At 46.0% G+C, this 20,830-nt stretch overlaps 1 protein-coding gene across 1 annotated transcript in view; it reads left to right on the top strand.

The window, feature by feature from the left end:
• The window catches only part of LOC136578689 (neural-cadherin-like), a 114,128-nt gene that overhangs the window by 75,271 nt on the left and 18,027 nt on the right, over positions 1-20,830 (top strand). Inside the window, exons 24-27 of the mRNA XM_066578876.1 lie at positions 669-883; positions 14,798-14,925; positions 17,751-17,875; positions 19,972-20,095. Coding sequence (XP_066434973.1) covers positions 669-883; positions 14,798-14,925; positions 17,751-17,875; positions 19,972-20,095 — 592 coding nt within the window. The remainder of the gene's footprint in view (positions 1-668; positions 884-14,797; positions 14,926-17,750; positions 17,876-19,971; positions 20,096-20,830) is intronic.

Below are 20,830 nucleotides of genomic sequence, written 5' to 3' on the forward strand. Positions count from 1 at the left end.
CTCTCTGACTATACACAAGCAGCGTGTTTCCCTGTCCTGGGTTCATGCTGCCCATGGTTCGAGCAGGATGAACCTGATGACAGAATCTCTTTAATGACCAGTGTCCTGGTGGATGGGGCAGGGGTCTTCTCATTTTTGGCCCATTAATGTAAATCACAGCATATTATGACTAAATGAATAGTGTCTTACTTCCATTTCTCTGTGTATGCAAGTGCCTCTTGGTCAGCGATGGGTGACTGGAATATAAAGCGCTGTCAATTTACAGAATTCCCTTGTGCAATGTGGTCTTCAAAATTAAGATATACTTCTTTATACATTTTTTTCTGCTTAGGATTGACTCTTGGCCTTGGCTGTAGAATCTCTTTTAAAATGGCTCTGTGTGAACAAGACAGATACTACCGGAAAAGCCTATCTACTGTACCTTGTAACATTAAAGGGGTTGTCCAGGCTTAGAAAAACATGGCTGCTTTCTTCCAAACACAGCACTATCTTCATCCGTGGGCTCTGAGTTGAACTGAGCTGCAATACCACACACAACTCTATGGACAAGGGTGGCACTGTGTTTAGAAGAAAGCAGCCATGTTTTTTCTAACCATGGGCAACCGCTTTATTGTTCTATGCTATCCTCAATGGGTCAAAGATAACAACCAGTGTTATTTGTTTGTCAGGTGTGAATGTTCCCCTGCTTATTATGGACCTGAATGTCAGCAAACAAAACGCTCATTTACTGGACAAGGCTTTGCCTGGTTCCCTCCAATGTTCCTCTGCTTTGAAAGTCAAATTTCCCTGGATTTCATCACTGAAGAAACTGATGGACTTCTGCTCTACAATGGTCCTATGGCATCCAAAAACCATGGGGAGTCCGAAGATTTCATTGCTGTAGGTGAGACTGTCAATGTATAATTATCAGCACTGTTCATGAACGATCTTTGTCACTTGTTCATTGAATTCCATTACTTGTCTGCTATAGGGGCAACAGGATCAGATGAGTTGGATGTTAACATTTTTTATTTTGCCCCACTTGGTAGAATTGATAACTTACCTATTCATTTGTTGCTTGAATTCTTCTGGATTTCTGTGCTGCACTAGAATTAATTAGTTGACACGCTGCTCCTTTCAGAGTACAGGGCTTCTGGCGAGGACTTGGAATGCTGCGTGATAGATCGAAGTGGGGATGGTGGTGGTCCGGATATTCTATGTAGTTTTCCCCTCGTCATCCTGACAGCATACACATGGAGGTTGTCTGCTGAACACCTGTTGGGACAGGAAGCGAAAATACAAAAAGGCAACTCCCACCACCGGCTCACCAGTGTCTTCCTGTCCCTACAGGACAGTCCAAGCGGGCCTCCAGGTGTATGCTGGAGGTGAATGAAGAAAGAAGACTCCCATGCAGCCTGTCCGCCCATGGGGGGACGACCCTCTGTTCGGGCTGGCAGGGCTTGCGCGGGTGAGACCCTACAAGGGGACCTTCACCCGCAGGATCTACCCAGCACTGTTCCCCCAGTGGGAAAATCCTCCCCTGGTACGCTGCCCAGTGGGGTTGTCGTACCGGTAGGAAGCAGCCCCGGTACCTGCAGGCTCGGACGCCGGTGTCTCCAGGGATCCACGTCTAAAGAGGTATGCCAGCAGCGCTCAGGGCGGTCCGTTCGGCGCGAGCGCGGCGCCATGTGTGTCTCCTAGGCGGCGGGTCCGGTCGGCGGTGTGCTGGTCGGCGTGCATCCCCACGGGTGTGCTGGTCGGCGGCGTATCCCCCGGGTCCGGCGCGGCGGCGTGACGTCAGCGCGACCGCGTCACGAGGGGCGGGGCCTCACTTAAAGGGGGCGTGTCGGCGCCAAATTTGAAAATTTAAAAGGACTGGATTCCTCTGCATCTCTCCTGTCTGCACCTTACTGAAGATGTCAGCCAGAGAGGACACTGAAAGCAGCCTGCTGGTGAGTAGACTGCTTTGGGAGTACCGGGGAGGGAGGATTGAGACATCAGGATCTGGTGCTGGAAGTCCTTTTTGCTGTCTCCGTCTCTTAGGACAGAGATGCACAAAAGGTTAGAGAGGCCAAAAAGCGAGTGCGCAAATGTCCAGTTGCTTGCGGCGGCTAGAAGAGGGCCACACCAAGCCACTATGCGTGGACTGTACGGAGAAGGTGATCCGCGAAGAGGGCTCCTCGGACATGTCGGACATCCGATCCATGATCCGCGAGGAGATTGAAGCCTCGCTCTCATCTCTTTCTCTGCCGCCCCCCACGAAAAGGGTAAGGCGGGCACAAATGGAAGAGTCAGACTCTGAGGAGGTCCTAGAAGATTCTCCTTCAGAATCCATGCCGCCCATGGAGGATGCAAGGAAGTATTTCTTTTCATCGGCGGACTTGGGTCAGCTGTTGACTGCAGTCCGGCGCACCATGCAGGTGGAGGAAGAGGTGCCGCAGCAGCCATCCTTTCAGGATAGCCTGTTCCGGGGACTCCTACCACAGCCAAAACAGTCATTCCCAGTTAATGACATTTTAAAACAGCTGATCCTGACAGAGTGGAAACAGGCAGATCAGAAATTCTTTCTGTCCAAGGAATTCAAGGATCGGATGGTCTTCACACCAGAAGATAACGAGTTCCTAGAAACCGTCCCTAAGGTGCATCTGGCGGTCGCCAGGGTCTCAAAAAAAGCAGCCCTCCCCTTTGAGGACATTTCCCAACTGCGGGATCCACTAGATACCAGAGTGGATTCTGCGATGGAAAAGGCCTGGGAGACCGCGGCCCTGACCGTCAAAGCCAACATCACGGCCACATCTGTGGCGAGATCTATGTCGGTCTGGTTAGACCAACTCCAGACGCTGATTTCTCAGAGGGGCTCTAGGGAGGACATCTCCAGCAGCCTTCCCCTCTTCCAGCAGGCAACCGGCTTCCTGGCAGACGCCTCTATGGAGTCAGTGAGGTTCGGGGCCCGTTCAGCAGCCCTCTCGAACACAGCCAGGAGGGCTGCCTGGGTTAAGGCCTGGACAGGAGATAACGCCTCCAAGAATAGACTCTGTTCCCTGCCCTTCCAAGGACACAGAATCTTCGGGCCTTCCTTGGATACTCTCCTAGAGAAGGCATCGGATAAGAGCCAGGGACTACCATCGGAGAAATCATTTAAGCGGCCTTCCTCCTCCTACCCTCCTCCCTTTGTTCCCTCTAGAGCATACAAGGGGAAAGGAAAAACCGGACGCTGGTCCTATCCCAAAGGCGGAAAGGGTGAGAATCCGCCTTCCCGGATCCTACAAGTAGGGGGTAGACTGAAGGGGTTCGCCCTTAGAGGGAACGAGGTGACCTCCAATCCCTGGGCCTTACGCCTAGTCTCGGATGGCTACAAAATTGAATTTTCCTCCCCTCCTTCCCGGAGGTTCGTGGTCACCCCCTGCCAGTCACCTGCATCTGCTAAGGCCCTCCAGTTGGGGGTGCAAGAGCTGTTGTCCCTAGGGGCCATCACTCGGGTTCCCGCAGAAGAACTATTCAAGGGGTGCTACTCCCCCTTGTTCCTAATCAAAAAACCCAACGGATCCTATAGAACTATAATTAATCTGAAATTCCTGAATAAATCTATCGCGTATCAAAGATTTAAAATGGAATCGGTGCGGTCAGCAATCCCCTTAATTGCGCCGGATAGTGTCATGGCCACCGTGGACTTAAAGGACGCATATTGCCATGTCCCTATACACATAGATTCCCAGCGGTTTCTGCGGTTTGCCCTGGTGATAGATGGCTGTCTCTCACTTTCAATTTACGTGCCTGCCGTTCGGGAATTCCTCCGCACCCCGGGTGTTCTCCAAACTGGTGTTAGAGATGGTGGCGGCACTAAGGACTGACAAGGTGTTGATTGTCCCATACCTCGACGATCTCCTGATTATAGCAGGATCGGCTTCAGAACTCCAGTTCCAGGTCAACCTCACACTCCGTCTGTTCGAGTCGTTAGACTAGATGATCAACCCCTCTAAATCCAGTCTTCTGCCTGAGCAGAGAGAAAAAAAAAAAATTTCTGGGAGTGATTCTGGACTCACACCATCAGTGCTCATCCCTTCCCCTAGAAAGGCAAAAAAACGATCCAGGATGAGTGTCGGGCACTTTCTCTAACCACTGAAGTCTCCCTTAGGAGAGGCATAAGGGTCCTCGGCCTCATGACATCTTGCATCGGGGTAGTCCCTTAGGCCCAGTTACATTGTAGAGCCCTCCAAGACTTTATCCTAAACAACTGGGATAAATCCCCTGCCTCCCTGGATCGGAAAGTCGTCCTTACCTACAAGATAAAATCCTCCTTGGAATGGTGGATGTCTATCTCCAACCTCGCCAGAGCCACGGCTTGGTACCCCACATCCCCAGTATCCATCGTTACTGACGCAAGTGCAACTGGTTGGGGGGCCCACTTAGGCCGTCATTACGTCCAAAGGGGCTGGAACCGGGAGGAAGCTGCTCAATCCTCCAACTACAAAGAACTTTGCGCTGTCTTGAAGGTCATTCGGGGCCTCGAGACAGAGATCAGGGGTAGACACATTAAGATCCTTTCGGATAACATAACAACTGTGTCCCTCATCTGCCACCAGGGATCCACGCGGAACCGCCGACTCCAAGACCTGGCGGCGAAAGTTCTCGGGTGGATAGAGCAGCGGACGCCTTCCGTCACAGCGTACCACGTAAGGGGCCCAGGGAACTCCATGGCGGACCATCTCAGCCACAGGAAGTGTTCTGGATTACGGTTTTCTCCAGCAGGCTTCAGGGTATTTTGTCGCTTCCGAATTGTATCGTGTGCACACATCGTCGCGCAGAATCAGACACAAATGCTGGTCTAAAACTGGGAGAGTCTCTACAATGTGTAGAGGCTCAAGCCTTTTATTATAACACATGACAACCGCCCTTCAATGGGCGTGCAACAGATTACATCAGTAACATATAAGATTCTCATTTGTCGGATCATATAGAATCTCCCACCTCTCTGCCCACCCTCTACTAGCCAGGATGTAGTTTAGACTTTGTCCTGTATGCAGACAACCTTAAGCAGTTTCTGTGTATGTGGCAAGTCTTATCAACATGTGCTCAGGCTGAAGGAATTCCTTTGTTGTAGAAGTTTCAGCGTGGGGGATGGGGAGGACTGGGAAAACACTCAAGATGAACACATAAGCAGTAACATAACACTGTGATTTAACTCTTTCCTTATGCAGCAGAGTTCCACATTAGGCTGAAGTCACAAAACACACATAATACGTCTAGTGCAAATCGATAGACATTTTATACTAATTAATTATCATGTCTATCACAATCCCCCCTTAAAATGTCTATCCTCTAATTCTCTATCTAATTTTCACAGTTCTCTGCGCATGAGCCTATAACTGGAGCGCGTTGAAGGTTCGTTTTAGGGTCTTCAAGGGGGTGTAGGACTTGTCCACTCCTTCTGGGGATGCATCCAGCAAACTCATGATGGGAGCGGCTTTTCCAGCATCAGTTTCACAGGTCTCTCTGACACAGGGGATAACACAGCAGACTAGAACAGAAAAGATAACCATCAGTTCACATACAACAGCGACGCCCGTCTGTGCCAGGATCCTTTACCACCCGCTCATCCATGGCGAGTGCTGGTCCCAAAAGTTAGCTCTTTTTAGTTAGTGCGGTCAGCTTCTTAATGACAACTGCGTCTTTACCCGCGGGTCACGTGTCGTCTAGGATGTAGGTACAACAAGTCTCCCCTATCATCTTACAGACACTCCCCTTTTTAGCTAAAGTCATATCTAAGGCCATTCTATTCTGAAAAGTCATAGTCGAGGTAGGTCCTATTGGTCGACTAGTCCCTATAAGGCGTCTCTAGTATAATTTATAAACCACTGCTAATTATAATAAACATAATTAATCCAGTCAACGTTTATTTACCATAATGACCAGGAAAATGGACTCGATTCTGGTTTTAACTTGTTCTCTAATTTTTAAAACTTGTCAGGTACCCCCCTTGGCTATCCTATGATGTCAATGTATACGTGTAGATCAAAACTACCACCAGGGGTCTCTCTTCTCGCTCTAGTATAATGTTACAATACTAGTAGCGTGCACAGGTACGCACGGCGTGGGACTCCCTAATCTTCACCCACACCAATGTCCCTCCTGGAGATAGTCCTAATGGTGAACACGTCCAGGTCGCCTCACCCTGACCCTACACTACCTAGTGACAAGACTGGAAGGAACCGCCGTACCTATGCGGAAAACAAGGATAGACCAGCATGACAGGATAACCACAAAACACAGACTGAGTTGGATCGAGATAAATTAACTATTGGGGGTAACCTCATTATCCTCAATGCTGTCTGACAGGATGTGGAGGAGCATAAGGGCTTTACTAAGGCACACTCCCCTGTCCAATTACCCTCCAGGCGGGTCCTCTACCTCATGTCTCCACAAAGCCAGTAAACGTCTCCTAAGGACTGGACCTGATTCTGTGTCCATTCCCCTCCTATCGTACCGTAGGAGGAGCAATACCCGTTGGTGAGTTCCCCAAAAATCTCCCTCCACCCTGCCTATTTGCCCGGCAGGTGTAGTTTCCAGGGTAGTCAGTAACACTCTCTCCGGTGCAAAACACTTAAGTAGTTATAGAGTATTCCTTCTTCCATTTCTCACGGACAGTGTAATTAGCGGAAATGTTCGTGAAGAGACTAATAAACCACTCTTCAGCATCTACAGGGAGATTTAGGGGGACCATCCCCGAGTGTGGTCGGGCACTACCGCACACGCAACAGTTAGACTTGTTGCTCCTGTTAGCATTGTACCTCATCAACTCCAACCAGAGATTCTGGTCAGAGTAGCCAGTCGCTACTGTCAAGGTGTCCTCAAAGGTAGGGTCGGCTATGATCATCATGTTCGTCAAGGTCTTTATCTTACGGCGGAGGGGGTTAATTATGTGCACGGGACTAAGTGAAGGCTTCCATTCGGCTGCATCTACCATACCCCTTATTTTAAACTTCCCTAAGGGATCTGTCCTCCCGTACCGGTATGTCCCCAGACTATAAGTCTCCCCGTCCCCCGGGCTTGGATCTCCCATGGTTAATGTAAAAACCGCATTAAAACCAAGCAACATACTAAGTTCAGCCTTCCAATACCTGCTGTCCTTATTATTCTCAAGGAGGGTTATACGACTAATTAGGGATTTCCCGCTCCTATCTTTCTTACTTAAGGCACTTCGCGGTTTATAGGACCAGTCTATTCCTGTGTTACATCCCACTAATCCCCAATAACGGCAGTCTTCTCCCCAGACGTTATCAGTGGCGCAAACATATTGTATTCCCCGGGTATATAAGTCATATAACCAGCTGGACTGAGTTAAATCTGGCCTGCGGTGGGATCTTGCGCCTAGACACGGGACTACAGTACAATAGTCGAAGGAATATGCGGCTACTTGAGCATTGGACGAGTTATACTAGAAGGTAACCATACCCTCATATTCTTCCGACTAAGGATTCCAGTTGCTACCCTCCTCACTCACTAGCCCTAACCAGAGTAATGTCTTTGGCACAACTAAGACTGGTCTCCCGGATCTGAAGCTTTCTTACAGTATGAAGCATGGATCCATGTAAGTCTTTCGGCTAGTTTCACAGCTGTGGCAGTAGTCAGAAGCACCTGGTAGGGGCCATCAAATCGGGGCTCAAGAGGGTGCTTCCTGGGGAACTTCTTGACGCACACCCAATCCCCAGGCTGCAAGATATGTGTCCCAGTGTCTGCCTCTGAGTCTGGAAGAGAACACCTGTGCATAGGCTTTGGTTAGTTCTTTAACAATGGAAATCACATACTCAGTCAACACATCAGATTGTAATTGTAACTACTGAGGATAGTAACGACCTATCCTTGGGGCTAGCCCAAACAATCTCGTAGGGAGATAATGTATGATCCCCCCTGGGTTCATATCTAACACTGTATAAGGCTATTGGATGACAGCCTTTCCAAAGTGGCGTCATTTTTAAGTATCTTACTTTTTAGCGTGCCACTACGTCTCTCCACCTTTCCACTACACTAAAGGTGGTACAGTATGTAAAAGGCCTGGGATACACCCAGAGCAGACATGACATGTTACATTCACCTGCGAGGTTTATACCTCTGTCTGACTCTGAATCACTTCTGGTACCCCATATTCACAGTTTACCTCGTTCATGAGCTTCTTTGCGGTTACCTACTTGTTTGCCTTGGTAACAGGGTCAGCCTCCAACCTGCAAAGACATCAACAACAACAAGCACGTATTCATACTTCCCAACAAGTGGGAGCTGAACGTAGTCAATTTGCAATCCCTGAAATGGGTAGAGTGGTCCCGGCAAGTGTGATGTGGCAAATTTACTTCTGCCCTGACTCGCCTATGGCATAGATCATGCTAAACCGGACAAATGATGCAGCAGCTACAGAGAACCCAGAAGTCGCCCATCGTCTTTCAAGCGTCGTCGTTATTGCTGGTTTACTAGGTGGGTCTTTCCGTCCATCAGCTGGGCCATCATGGGATACAGGAACTGTGGTGGGCAAGTGCTGTTGACCGTTCACCACACGCTGTCCTGTTTCTGCTGCTCCCATATTAGTCCATTTATTCTTTTCTTCCTTGCTGGCTTGTAACTGTAAAAGTCTTTAGCATATCAAAGTCCAAATTTTTATCAATGTCCAAAGTTTTTTACCACTGACTCATGCCGTCAGTATTTTTTTCTTCTTTCTTCCACGGCTTGAGGGCCGCTGCCTTTGCTGCGCTGTCAGCAAGGGTGTCGTCTCTCGCCTCTCCAGTGTAGGAATTGGTGCGAACTCTCAACTTTGTCAGGTAGAAGTAGGGCCTCCATGCGACTCTGTACCGCTGCACCATTCTCAATTGGTTGTCCTGCTAAGGTAAAAAAAACTGTCTGGCCTTCCATATTGGGCCGTAATCATGAGCTATGCCAAATGCATACCAGGAGTCAGTGTAAAGGGTTGCCGTCTTACCTCTCGCCACTCTACACGCCTTAGTGATGGCCTTCAATTCCGCTTCTTGTACTGAGACATGCGGAGGCAGAACTTCTGCTTCTAGGACATCTTGTTGTGTGACCACTGCATATCCGATGTGGAGTCGTCAATCCTCACCCTGATACCATCTGCAAAAAGCTCAACATATGCATTATCAACAGAGGTTCTGATAACTGTTTGCATACCTGCAGTTTCTTACTGTATTAGTACTAAATAATCGTGCTGATGTTCTATTTCACATGGCTCGGAATCTTGTTATCTTATTCCATTTATTTATTTTTTTTAAAGGCCCAATAGCTGATCTACAACACCTAGATCATCTATGGCCCAGATCACCTCTGCCTCCCCCCTTTTGGACCGGAATACTCAATGGAAAAAAAAGAGTAATTGCGTTCAAACTAGTAAACCAAGAGGCACAAAAACAAGCACTTTGTAGGTCAAGGTGACATTGTATGCAGCGAAGTCTGAGCGAAAATCTCCTTAAAAAAAATTTTTTTATTTCAGGTCGCAGTTAGTATTTTTTAACACAAGGGGGCGCAACACAAGTAAAATTTTACGTCACCCAGTGTAATAGTATTTCAGGGGAAGTCCAGCGTTTAGCTTTTACTCTCCTGTCGGAATATAATTATAGCTTCAGTGTAGACTGACACTAGAATATACAAAAGACTTAAAGAAAAACTAAAGAATACGGATGAATTAACATCCTACTCTGGGCAATTCAGTCCCTCTTTCTTCATATAAAAAGTAAAATTACTTCACCAAATTGCATGAAAAAGTTTGCTGGGTGACTATAGGGAAATTATTCCATCTGTAGGAGCCTTCCATAACATCATCGGTCTGAGTATCCATTGGAGAAGCGGGCAGTGGAAAACAGAGCCCCTGGGAACATGAGAGAGCGTCCCCTGTCATGTATTCCTGGTCTCTGCCCCCCATGCATCAACTCCAATCTTCCATGCACTATAAACCAGCTTAGTCATCTACTATGTCCCAAGCTGCATCTTCACAAAGGTTTGTTTCCCTGAACTTATCACACATCCAAAGTGGCCACATCTTGGAGCGTAACAAAGTCTGGTCAAACAAAACCTTACTTCAGACAATCATGATGTTAACATTGGATACAGTGGCATTGGGGAATATAGGCCTCCCAAATGCAGCAAAATGGCCGCCAGAGGCAGAAAGGGGCGGGGCTACAAATCACCCAGGTGAGGCAAAATGGCTGCCGGAAGAAGGGGCGGGGCCAGGGGCAGCAGCACTTCCAGGTGAGGCAAAAGGGGCGGGGCCATGTCCTGTCCCGGATGGGGAGGGACCGGAAGTAACATCACACACCCTGAAAGTGAGCACATGGGGGGGAAGTAACTTCAGGGTGGGGGCAGGCCTCACTACATTTACTGCAGAGTCACACTATGTTGGATTGTAAACATTGCAAGCGCGGCCGCCATTACAGGGAGGGGCTGTAGTCAACACAAAGGCATTACATTGTTCATAAGCAATACACATACCCCCCCTACATGCTTTCCCCTCTTCAATCTCTTAACTACATTATACCTCCTCCTAGCAATCTAAAAACACCTTTCTTTCTGCTAGGCTTCCTGCTCATCTTCTGAAAACTTTCTACAGCCTATCTTATCTGTCCATGACCTGACATTTCTTTCTGCAACTTTTCCTGGTCCTTTCCCATTGTTCAGTAAACTCTGCTGCCTTCCCTTCAGCAACCAGATCACAAGCTCTATGACCTTTGCCCTTGCTCACTTTGCTCCCCATTCTCTAAACAACCTGCGTCTATGCCTAACCTTCTCAATCTGCTCAACTCTATTCTATTCGAAGTTTCTATTCATTCTATTTGAAGACACAGTAGTGTTTCTCTTGTAAAATCTGCTTTCTTCAAATCCTTCCAATATAACCTCTCTTTCCCACTCAGATTACAATGCACATTAATTCTACAAAACACAGGGAAAGACAAAGTAAACAGAAAGGGTTAATTGGAAAAAGCTTTCAGTTCACTGTTATCAGCAGCCCTCCCCCCAATAATAAACACTGCACATTCTTTCTATAATACCAGACAGACGGGATTACTGGAGAATACCCACAACGGCTCAAGGTATATATCTCATCTACCTTTATAACAACCAACCTCTACTAGTAATCCGTCTGGACAGGACATTTTAGCTATACACAGAGACTGACGATTATTTTAAATGACCAAAACCTCAACAATATTCTGGAGACATCAGCCGTCACACCACGGCTATATTCCCGCGTATATACCTTTTCACATATGAGAACATAACCCGCTCAATCATAAAGGTAAGTATACGTATCATAAATCTTCCTAACCTCACACTAGTTTACCTAGGAGAAAGTCTCAGTGGCGTGTTCCCTCAGACCTAAACAGCCGAGTCCGCCCTTCCGACACATTAACCCTCACAGAATTTATCTCTTGGTCTTGTATCCACAGTGTTTAACCGTCTCAGACACAACAGCATACAAAAAAACCCTAGACAGGTAACATGGTGATTTTTCGAGTGGACAGACCTGTCTTTCAGTGAAGGTCCAGTCTGGATCAGATACAGGCAGATTTAGCAGTCAGAACCCCAGATCACATCGGTAGATTTACATAAAGCAATCTTACCGTGTTCTGTAGATTTTCGGGCCCCTAAGTTCTGCGTGCCATCTGCCGATCTCTGTACGTTCCAGGCTGTGACCTCACAGATCCACTCGCCCACCCAGGGACTCCACTGTTCTGGATTACGGTTTTCTCCAGCAGGCTTCAGGGTATTTTGTCGCTTCCGAATTGTATCGTGTGCACACATCGTCGCGCAGAATCAGACACAAATGCTGGTCTAAAACTGGGAGAGTCTCTACAATGTGTAGAGGCTCAAGCCTTTTATTATAACACATGACAACCGCCCTTCAATGGGCGTGCAACAGATTACATCAGTAACATATAAGATTCTCATTTGTCGGATCATATAGAATCTCCCACCTCTCTGCCCACCCTCTACTAGCCAGGATGTAGTTTAGACTTTGTCCTCTATGCAGACAACCTTAAGCAGTTTCTGTGTATGTGGCAAGTCTTATCAACATGTGCTCAGGCTGAAGGAATTCCTTTGTTGTAGAAGTTTCAGCGTGGGGGATGGGGAGGACTGGGAAAACACTCAAGATGAACACATAAGCAGTAACATAACACTGTGATTTAACTCTTTCCTTATGCAGCAGAGTTCCACATTAGGCTGAAGTCACAAAACACACATAATACGTCTAGTGCAAATCGATAGACATTTTATACTAATTAATTATCATGTCTATCACAGAAGATAGACCCCGGGGAGTGGACTCTACATGCACACGCATTCCAGCTAATTTTAGAGAGATGGGGGACACCCAAGGTGGACTTGTTCGCCTCTCGGGAGAATACAAAGTGTCCCCGGATTTTCTCCAGGGGAGCAGACGGGGGCTCCCTGGGAATAGATGCACTATCCCAGGCCTGGTATTGGGACCTTGCATACGCCTCCCCGCCTACCCCCCGGGTCCTAAGGAAAATTCAGGAGTCCCCAGGCTCCGTTATCCTGGTGGCCCTATTCTGGCCCAAGAGACCCTGGTTCCCGCTCCTGGCCGCTCTCTCGACACAGGAGCCTCTACATCTGCCGCAGAGAGACGACCTCCTTCAACAGGGTCCCCTGATAGGCCCAAAGGTCCGACAGTTCAGACTGGCGGCCTGGAAGTTGAGCGGGTAAAAGACCTGAGCCAGGGCCTATCAGGGAGGGTGACCACTATGTTATGTGAGAGCCTCAAAAAATCCACCAGAAAAATATACTCCAGGGTGTGGGATACCTTCTCTAGGTGGTTGGGGCATAGTATACATGACCTCCAACAGCCCGACATTAACAAAATATTGGAGGTTAGGACATGGGGCTAAGACCTGGTACCCTTAAGGTCCAGGTGGCCGCCCTTGGGGCCTTCTTCGACTTTCCCTTAGGCGACCATAGGCTAATTAAGAAATATCTGGAAGGGGCAGTCAGACTCCATCCCTTTATAAGAGAAAACATGCCCCCATGGGTCCTGAACCTTGTTTTGCAGGCCCTCTGCGCACACCCCTTTGAGCTACTGGAAGATCTATCAGTAAAGATCCTCTCCTACAAGTTGCCTTTTTAGTGGCCATCACATCCGCCAGACGGATCGGGGAGATCCAATCCCTCTCGATTAGGACCCCATACATGACCACCTTCCCAGATAAAATCGAGTTCAGGCCTGACCCCTTCTTTCAACCAAACGTTCTCACAGACTTTCACAGAGAACAGCGTATAGTACTTCCCTCCTTCTGCCAGGAACCCCGTAATACTCCGGAACAGAGGTTCCATAATCTAGATGTTAGACGAGCAGTCCTGAAGTATTTGGAGGTCACACATTCCTTCAGGAAGTCTAACAACCTCTTCATTCAAATTCAGGGTCCACGCAGAGGAGGGGCCGCTACTAAGGACTCCTTAGCGCGTTGGGTCAGGAGGGCCATAGAAGAGGCGTACAGATCTCAGGGGATCCCCCTCCCGGGCGACGTTAGAGCCCATTCCACTAGGGCGGTCGCCTGTTCCTGGGCGGAGAGAGCCCAGGCGACAACCGACCAGATCGGCAGAGCCGCCACGTGGTCGAGCACACATACTTTCGTTAAACACGATCACCTGGATTTGGGGGCCAACCGTGATATGGCCTTTGGGCGAAGGTGCTACAGACAGTGGTCCCTCCCTAAAGCCCTTGGTCGTTGGCTTTCCTCCATGTGTATGCTGTCAGGATGACGAGGGGAAGACAGGAATTAGGTCCTACCTGTTAATTCCTTTTCTTGAAGTCATCCTGACAGCATAGGGGCTTTTCCCTCCCCTTGAGTTATTTTTACGTGAAGTAACGTATTGTACTATGATTTCTATATTAGAAATGATTGGTTAAGCAAAGCCGGGTCACTGTAGTTATTTGATACACACTGGTGAGCCGGTGGTGGGAGTTGCCTTTTTGTATTTCCGCTTCCTGTCCCAACAGGTGTTCAGCAGACAACCTCCATGTGTGTATGCTGTCAGGATGACTTCAAGAAAAGGAATTAATAGGTAGGACCTAATTCCTGTCTTTCTCAATGACTGGTGCATGTGCAGATATTCGTATTTGTGCTACTGCACATGCAAAGGGGACCTTAGGGTGTTCTGGGCGCCACAGGCAGCGCTTCAATTGGGGGTCTCGGGGACAGTCCATGTAGCTGTTGGATGATAGGGGGTGCTGGGCGTAATGGACTTAGTCACAGGGGTTGCTCCTATTCATTCACCATCCTGGATGGCAGAGATCAGCAGAGGCCATCACAAAGATGATGCTTTAACACAACTTTATTAACAAGTTGGACTCTCGCAGTAGGAGGCTACTGGGAGAGGAGGATAGCAGACGTTGTGAGAGCTGCTCAGGCACTAAACACTAGCAGCATTTCTCTCGACAGAAATGGTTGCATTGGATGGTAACATAATAGCGTCATGATGCACTACGGGCAGTTCTAATACTCATTGACAGTCTAGTACCTGTCTGGTGAATCTGGCCTAACACATTATGTCCCACAAGATCCAGATCGGTTTCTTGTGGTTATTTTGCGCTGTGCTCCATCATGGCATTGCTGCATTACCTTTCTGAAGTCTGAGGTTGAATTTCAACCAGAGGCGTCAATGAGCCATCAAGGAGTTGTTATTATGAGGATGATGTTAAATGGTGCAATTTCTCATACAGTTCTAAATGATCCAGTCCTGGGTTATAAACAATGTACAGTCCAAATATACTGCCTCTATATATGCATCTGTTTATCTCATACAGAGCTTCAGAATGGATCTCCTTCCCTGGTTATCAATCATGGCTCTGGGTCTCTTCTCCTGAAGTTTACAAAGAAGCGAAATGTGTCAGATCGGAGGTGGCATAACTTAAAGATCCTGAGCAATGGAAAGGTAAAAGCCCTGATATATCCTACTGCTATACTCAAAGCTTATCTTATGTCTCAAAGTACACAAAATACTACTGACAGTGGACTAATATGGAGTTGATGATGAAGATTTTAAGATTTGGTTGATTTGGACTTGAGAGTTCCTTTGCCAAATTCAAGGACATTTGCTCAGATTACTCATCTCTTGGCCAGAGGGAAGAGTGGTTACAAAGAGCATATCTCAAGCTGGAAGACATGTCCTATCCTGCATTGCGTACAACTTATTGAATGGACACTGTGTAATGCTTGATTTCTCCTGCGGGGGTTCTGCAAAAAAACTGAACACTTGCTGCCAGGGTTTCCCATGGATTACAGCTGATCACTGTGGGTCCCAAAAGGATCACCTTATTGTCAAGGGGTGCTTCTAACAAGTAGGGATTGTCCAAAGTAGAGAACCACTTGTGCCAGATAATAATGTGATTGTTCCCAGCAAGAGAAACCAAGAAATCTTGTAGATATGATACCTTTTAATGGCTAACAAAAATACATGATGTTAATGCAAGCTTCCGAACCAATGCAGGGTCCTTTTCAGGCTTAAATGAAATAGATCCGAAGAGGTATGCATATTTATACACACTTATGACACACATATGTAGGACAAGGCACAGACATGGATGTGATTGGTTTGCACTTAAAGGAATACTGCAAACATTTTTTAACTAGACACTGATAAGGGAGTGAAAGTTTTATGGTCCCTGAATTACTGTTGGGTGGGTGGTGGTGGTGGTGGTGGGGTCACGAGGCCTGCAGTGTTATCTGTGTTATAGATGTCTCATACCTCCCATTCACCCATAAATCCTCCGTGAATAATTTAATCCTCCATTGAGAGTGTCAAAAGTTGTTATAAATTTGTATTCCCAAATTCTTCTATGGCTTTGTGACTTGAAACCACCCTTCAGTATCATAACTCCCATATCTTCAAAGTCGTGTCCTTGACTAGAAAAGTGCTTGGCCACAGCTAATTATGTCTTTCTCTGTTTAATTGAGTGGCAATGAGATCTAATCCTCGCTTTCAGTTTTTGTCCTGTTTCTCCAACATAAAGGCCCCCAACAGGACATTTACTGCACCAGATCAGGTACACAACATCAGACGTGGAACATGTGAATGTCCCCGGGATCTTATAGTTCACAGACCATTAGTTCGGAAGCCTGCTATAACATCATGTATTTTTGTTAGTCATTAAAAGGTATCATATCTACAAGATTACGTGGTTTCTCTTGCTGGGAACAATCACACTTTGCTCTACTGTCTAACACTGTACCAAAGTTTTGTTTTCATTATGCCAGATAATGAGCACAAGCATCTGATTGTACAGGTAACTGCCATTAGGCTTTTAGACTTCAGCATGTAAAATGTAAATTTCTAATCTAGAAATAGGGCAAAACTAGTGTAGTACCGTGTTAGGGCCCTTTTACACGGCCCAGTCATCGTACAAATTCTTATTGGATTGCGGGAATCTGAACAATAATTGTTCAGTATAAATGCCTGCTGCAACTGAACAATGAGCGATAATTCATTTGTTCAGTTTCTGCAGGCGTAAGGATCAAACAACGATTGGCCTGTTTAAACAATCCATCGTTCATCTGTGAACGATAGCTTGTTTACTGTAAATGAAAGCACTGGCATAACTATAGAGGATGCAGGGGATGCGGTTGCACCCGGGCCCAGGAGCCTTAGGGGGCCCAAAGGCCTCTCTTCTCCATATAGGGAGCCCAGTACTATGAATAAAGCATTATAGTTGGGGGCCCTATTACAGGTTTTGTATTGGGGCCTAGAAGCTTCAAGTTACGCCTCTGGGAGGCGGGTAAGCCAGAGAGCGTTCCAGCCAGCTCCACCTCCCTTCATGGAGCAATCTTCGCCCCTGTGTGAATGCATGCGTTTTCCCAATTGTACTCGTTTACAGAGCTAAGAGGGAGTAATGTACTACATGCTGTTTATAGCATGCAGGGCATTGAAAGGGTTATCCAGGCAGCACCCACCAGGATCGAAACCGTAAACACTGCTCCGACCCGGTGTAGTGGCCATCGCTCATAATTGCAGGTGCAGCTGTCCTTGAAATCAATGGCGTCCCAGCCTGCAATCTCAAGTACAGCTTCCATTCATTCCATTACATTTAAAACGTTTCTACCACGTGCTAATAATGCCGGGCTCACACTTGTGAAGGAAACTTTGTATAAATCAGCACCAATCGACAATAAAGCGAGTTTTAATGATCAAAAGCAGTGCATTTATATGTAGCAATAATCATACTTTGTTTTGTAACTTCATTCGCTTTTGAGATCACTTGTCTTTTCTTCCTGTTTTCTCTATTAATGACTAACCGATGCCTGGTTATACAAGGGGTTATAAAGCCGACAGGCCATAATGTTTAGGTGATCATAAAAGATGCAGTCCACGACAAACAAGCAAATTCTCGCTAATTGGACAACCGCTGCACATGTTTGCACTGGACAATAATTGGGAACATTTGCTCAATGTAATGACTTTTACACAATAATTGCCTCTGTAAAAGGCACCTTGTTAGTGATTTCGGAAGGAGATGTCGGCATCGGAGACCGCTCAGCTTTTGAAGGAGTTATGAATGTGAAGATTTAAGAGCAATGTGAATTTTTTTTTTAGTTAATCGTTTATACTTTTAATTATTATAGATGAAGAAATTGCATATATATGAATAGTAAAATGGATTATAAACATCTGTTCTATGAGTCCTCAAACTATAGTTAAGAATATAGCTGACGGTTTCCTTTTTTACATGATGAGTTAATCACCAGCTCTGTATTACTTGCTAGAAAGTGAAGCTGATCCTCGATCATTGTTCAAAAGAAGCATTGGTAGATGGAGCTACTTCCTTCTATGGAATACCTGAAGATCGCTCATGGTGTGAAGTTTCTGGAGAGACGCCCGGAAAAAAAAGGTGGTTATAAAGAACCAAAAAGAGTGTTTTAAGACAGATGCTTTATTCCCATTTGCTCTTTAGGCTTTGTCTAGAGTGTGTGTCGTAAATGCTGCATACATCACTATTCTTCCTATCAGTAGGAGGCCCTTTTACACGCAAATGAAGATGATAAAGTGTTAATGGACATTAGTGTTCATTAACACTTTATGGAAAATAATAGCTAAAACTTTCAATCATTTGAAAGATTGTCTTTGCACGTAAATGGGCCTTTAACGTTCTGTAGTCATACAATAGTAGTGCCCTGAGAACTCTGAATGGCATTCCACAGAGTGGGTGTCTCAGCACCAGACAAACTTGGCCAAGTAACCGGAACCCACCGGGTTTGGGGGTCAATAGTGATTTGGGTAACTAGATGGCAAGATAGACAAGGACACTATCGCTAGCAGGGTGCCACAGGTTTCAGTATTAGGCCCCATTCTGTTCAATATATTTATCAATGACCTGATAGAGGGGCTGCACAGTAAAATATCAATATTTGCAAATGATACAAAATTATACAATATAACCAATGCAACAGAGGACAATGTACGGCTACAAACGGACATAGATAAGCTGGGGGCTTGGGCAGAAAAATGGCAAATGAAGTTCAATGTTGATAAATGTAAGGTTATGCACATGGGCAGGAGAAACGGATGTCACCAATATACACTAAATGGGGTACAGCTAGGGAAAAGTGATATTGAAAAAGACCTGGGGGTACTAGTGAACTGTAGACTAAACTGGAGTAACCAATGCCAGTCAGCTGCTGCAAAAGCTAATAAAGTCTTGGGGTGCATTAAAAGAGGTATAGGGGCGAGGAACGAGAACATTATTCTTCCACTATATAAGGCACTTGTCAGGCCTCACATGGAATACTGCGCACAGTTCTGGTCACCGGTGCTCAGGAAAGATGTTACAGTGCTGGAGGGGGTTAAAAAAAGAGCAACTAAACTAATACATGGAATGAAGGGACTGGAATACCCAGAGAGGTTATCAAAATTGGGATTATTTACCCTGGAAAAAAGACGGCTAAGGGGCGACCAAATAACTATGTATAAATACATGAGGGGACGATACAAGGATCTCTCCACTGATCTGTTTATACCCAGGACTGCGACTGTAACAAGAGGGCATCCGCTACGTCTAGAGGAAAGAAGGTTTCATCACCAACATAGAAGGGGGTTCTTTACTGTAAGAGCAGTGAGACTGTGGAACTCTCTACCTGAGGATGTGGTGATGGCAAAAATCCATAGAGGAGTTTAAAAGGGGACTTGATGTCTTTCTAGAGCGGAAGGATATTACAGGATATAAATCTTAGGTTAATTGTTAATCCGGGTATACAGGCAGGTAGGAACTATTAGGGGTTGATCCAGGGATTAGTCTGATTGCCATTAGGGAGTCGGGAAGGAATTTTCCCCCAAAAGGGCCAATTGGCTCCTGCCTCTTGAGGTTTTTTGCCTTCCTCTGGATCAACAACACAGGAGGATAAACAGGCTGGACTAGATGGACATTGTCTTCATTCGGCCTTACAAACTATGTTACTGTGACAAGGGCCCACATATACTTGGAAGTGGCCCAAGGTTATTCAACAAGTTAGCATGCTATGTTTTGTTTTGCTTGGCAATTTGTACTCAACTCTAATCCATGTTCTAAGAATTCTGCACAGGGCTAAGAATAATACTATGGGGTATATAAAATTAATAAGGTTATGTTTGCGCTTGCGTTCAGGGATTACGCTTTCCTTCTGCATTATGGGAACAGGAAAGGGAAATCCTTTGGCAAAATGGACCCGTTTTGTGATGGAACCAAATTGACCCCACTGACTATAATGGAGTCCATTTGGTTTCTGTTTGATCATCTGGCATTTTATCGGATAAAACAGTTTTTCATGTAGGACTTTTTGGACCATCATTTCATGCCAGATCTGCAGTGGAACCTCCAAATGAAGGCTCCAAGCACAAATGTGAACATAGCCTAACAGACATGCATCATAATAGTACATTATATGATATTCTACATCTTCTATGAACTAGTATATATCATTGAATGCTTTTTTTTGTCTCTTGGCCTACTAGGTTTCTTAATGTTTATCAGCCGCTACAACTTGGTGGAGTAAAGATCTTTCCAGCTGGTATTCAGCCTTCCATACGTTTCAAAAGCTTCACTGGCTGTATCAGGAATTTGCAGGTTGATAGCAAGGTAAATAGAAGTAGTCCATTTCAAAATCGACGTCCCTACCTTGTTTTTGCATTGAAGCCTTCAGTTCTTGGCATATTTGTATATTACACGCTAATTATTAACCCCTTCCTGTTTTGTTATTTTCCTTTACATTTTTCCATCCCTGCATTTAAAAGAAAGCCATAACTTTTATTCAGCCAGCATACCTACATAACGGTTTGGTCTTTTTGCGGGACAAGTTTTCAGGGCCACCCTTTAATTTACCATGTAATGTATAGGAAATGTTTAAAGATTTCTAAATGGATTGAAATGAAAAATAGCACAATTTCTGCATTTTTTCTTTGGGAGGGTGGGGTGTTTTTGAGGCATTAATCACATACAGCCAGACCAGTGTCAGTCAAGATCCTAACTGACCTATGTCAAAAGATCTGGAGCTTCAAATTGTGGCCCAAAGACTGGACAAGATCTGTCTTCATCACACTTCCAAAAAAAAAGTGATGTTCAAGAATGTTCCAATTCACCATCGCCCTCATACCTCACGTGAGCAAAATTCTTTTAAAGATCATGCAAAAACGCATTGTGACAATTGTTGAATGGGAACTGCCGGACATTCAAGCTGGCTTCCACAAAGAACATGGCACCAGAGACCAAATCGTGAACTTGCGCTGGATCATGGAGAAGACCCGGGGGTATTAAAAGGACGTGTACATGTGTTTCATCAACCACAGCAAGGCATTTGATTGTGTCTAACATGAC

Source organism: Eleutherodactylus coqui, chromosome 9 (genome assembly GCF_035609145.1).
Source record: "Eleutherodactylus coqui strain aEleCoq1 chromosome 9, aEleCoq1.hap1, whole genome shotgun sequence".
Taxonomy (NCBI): Eukaryota; Metazoa; Chordata; class Amphibia; order Anura; family Eleutherodactylidae; genus Eleutherodactylus; species Eleutherodactylus coqui.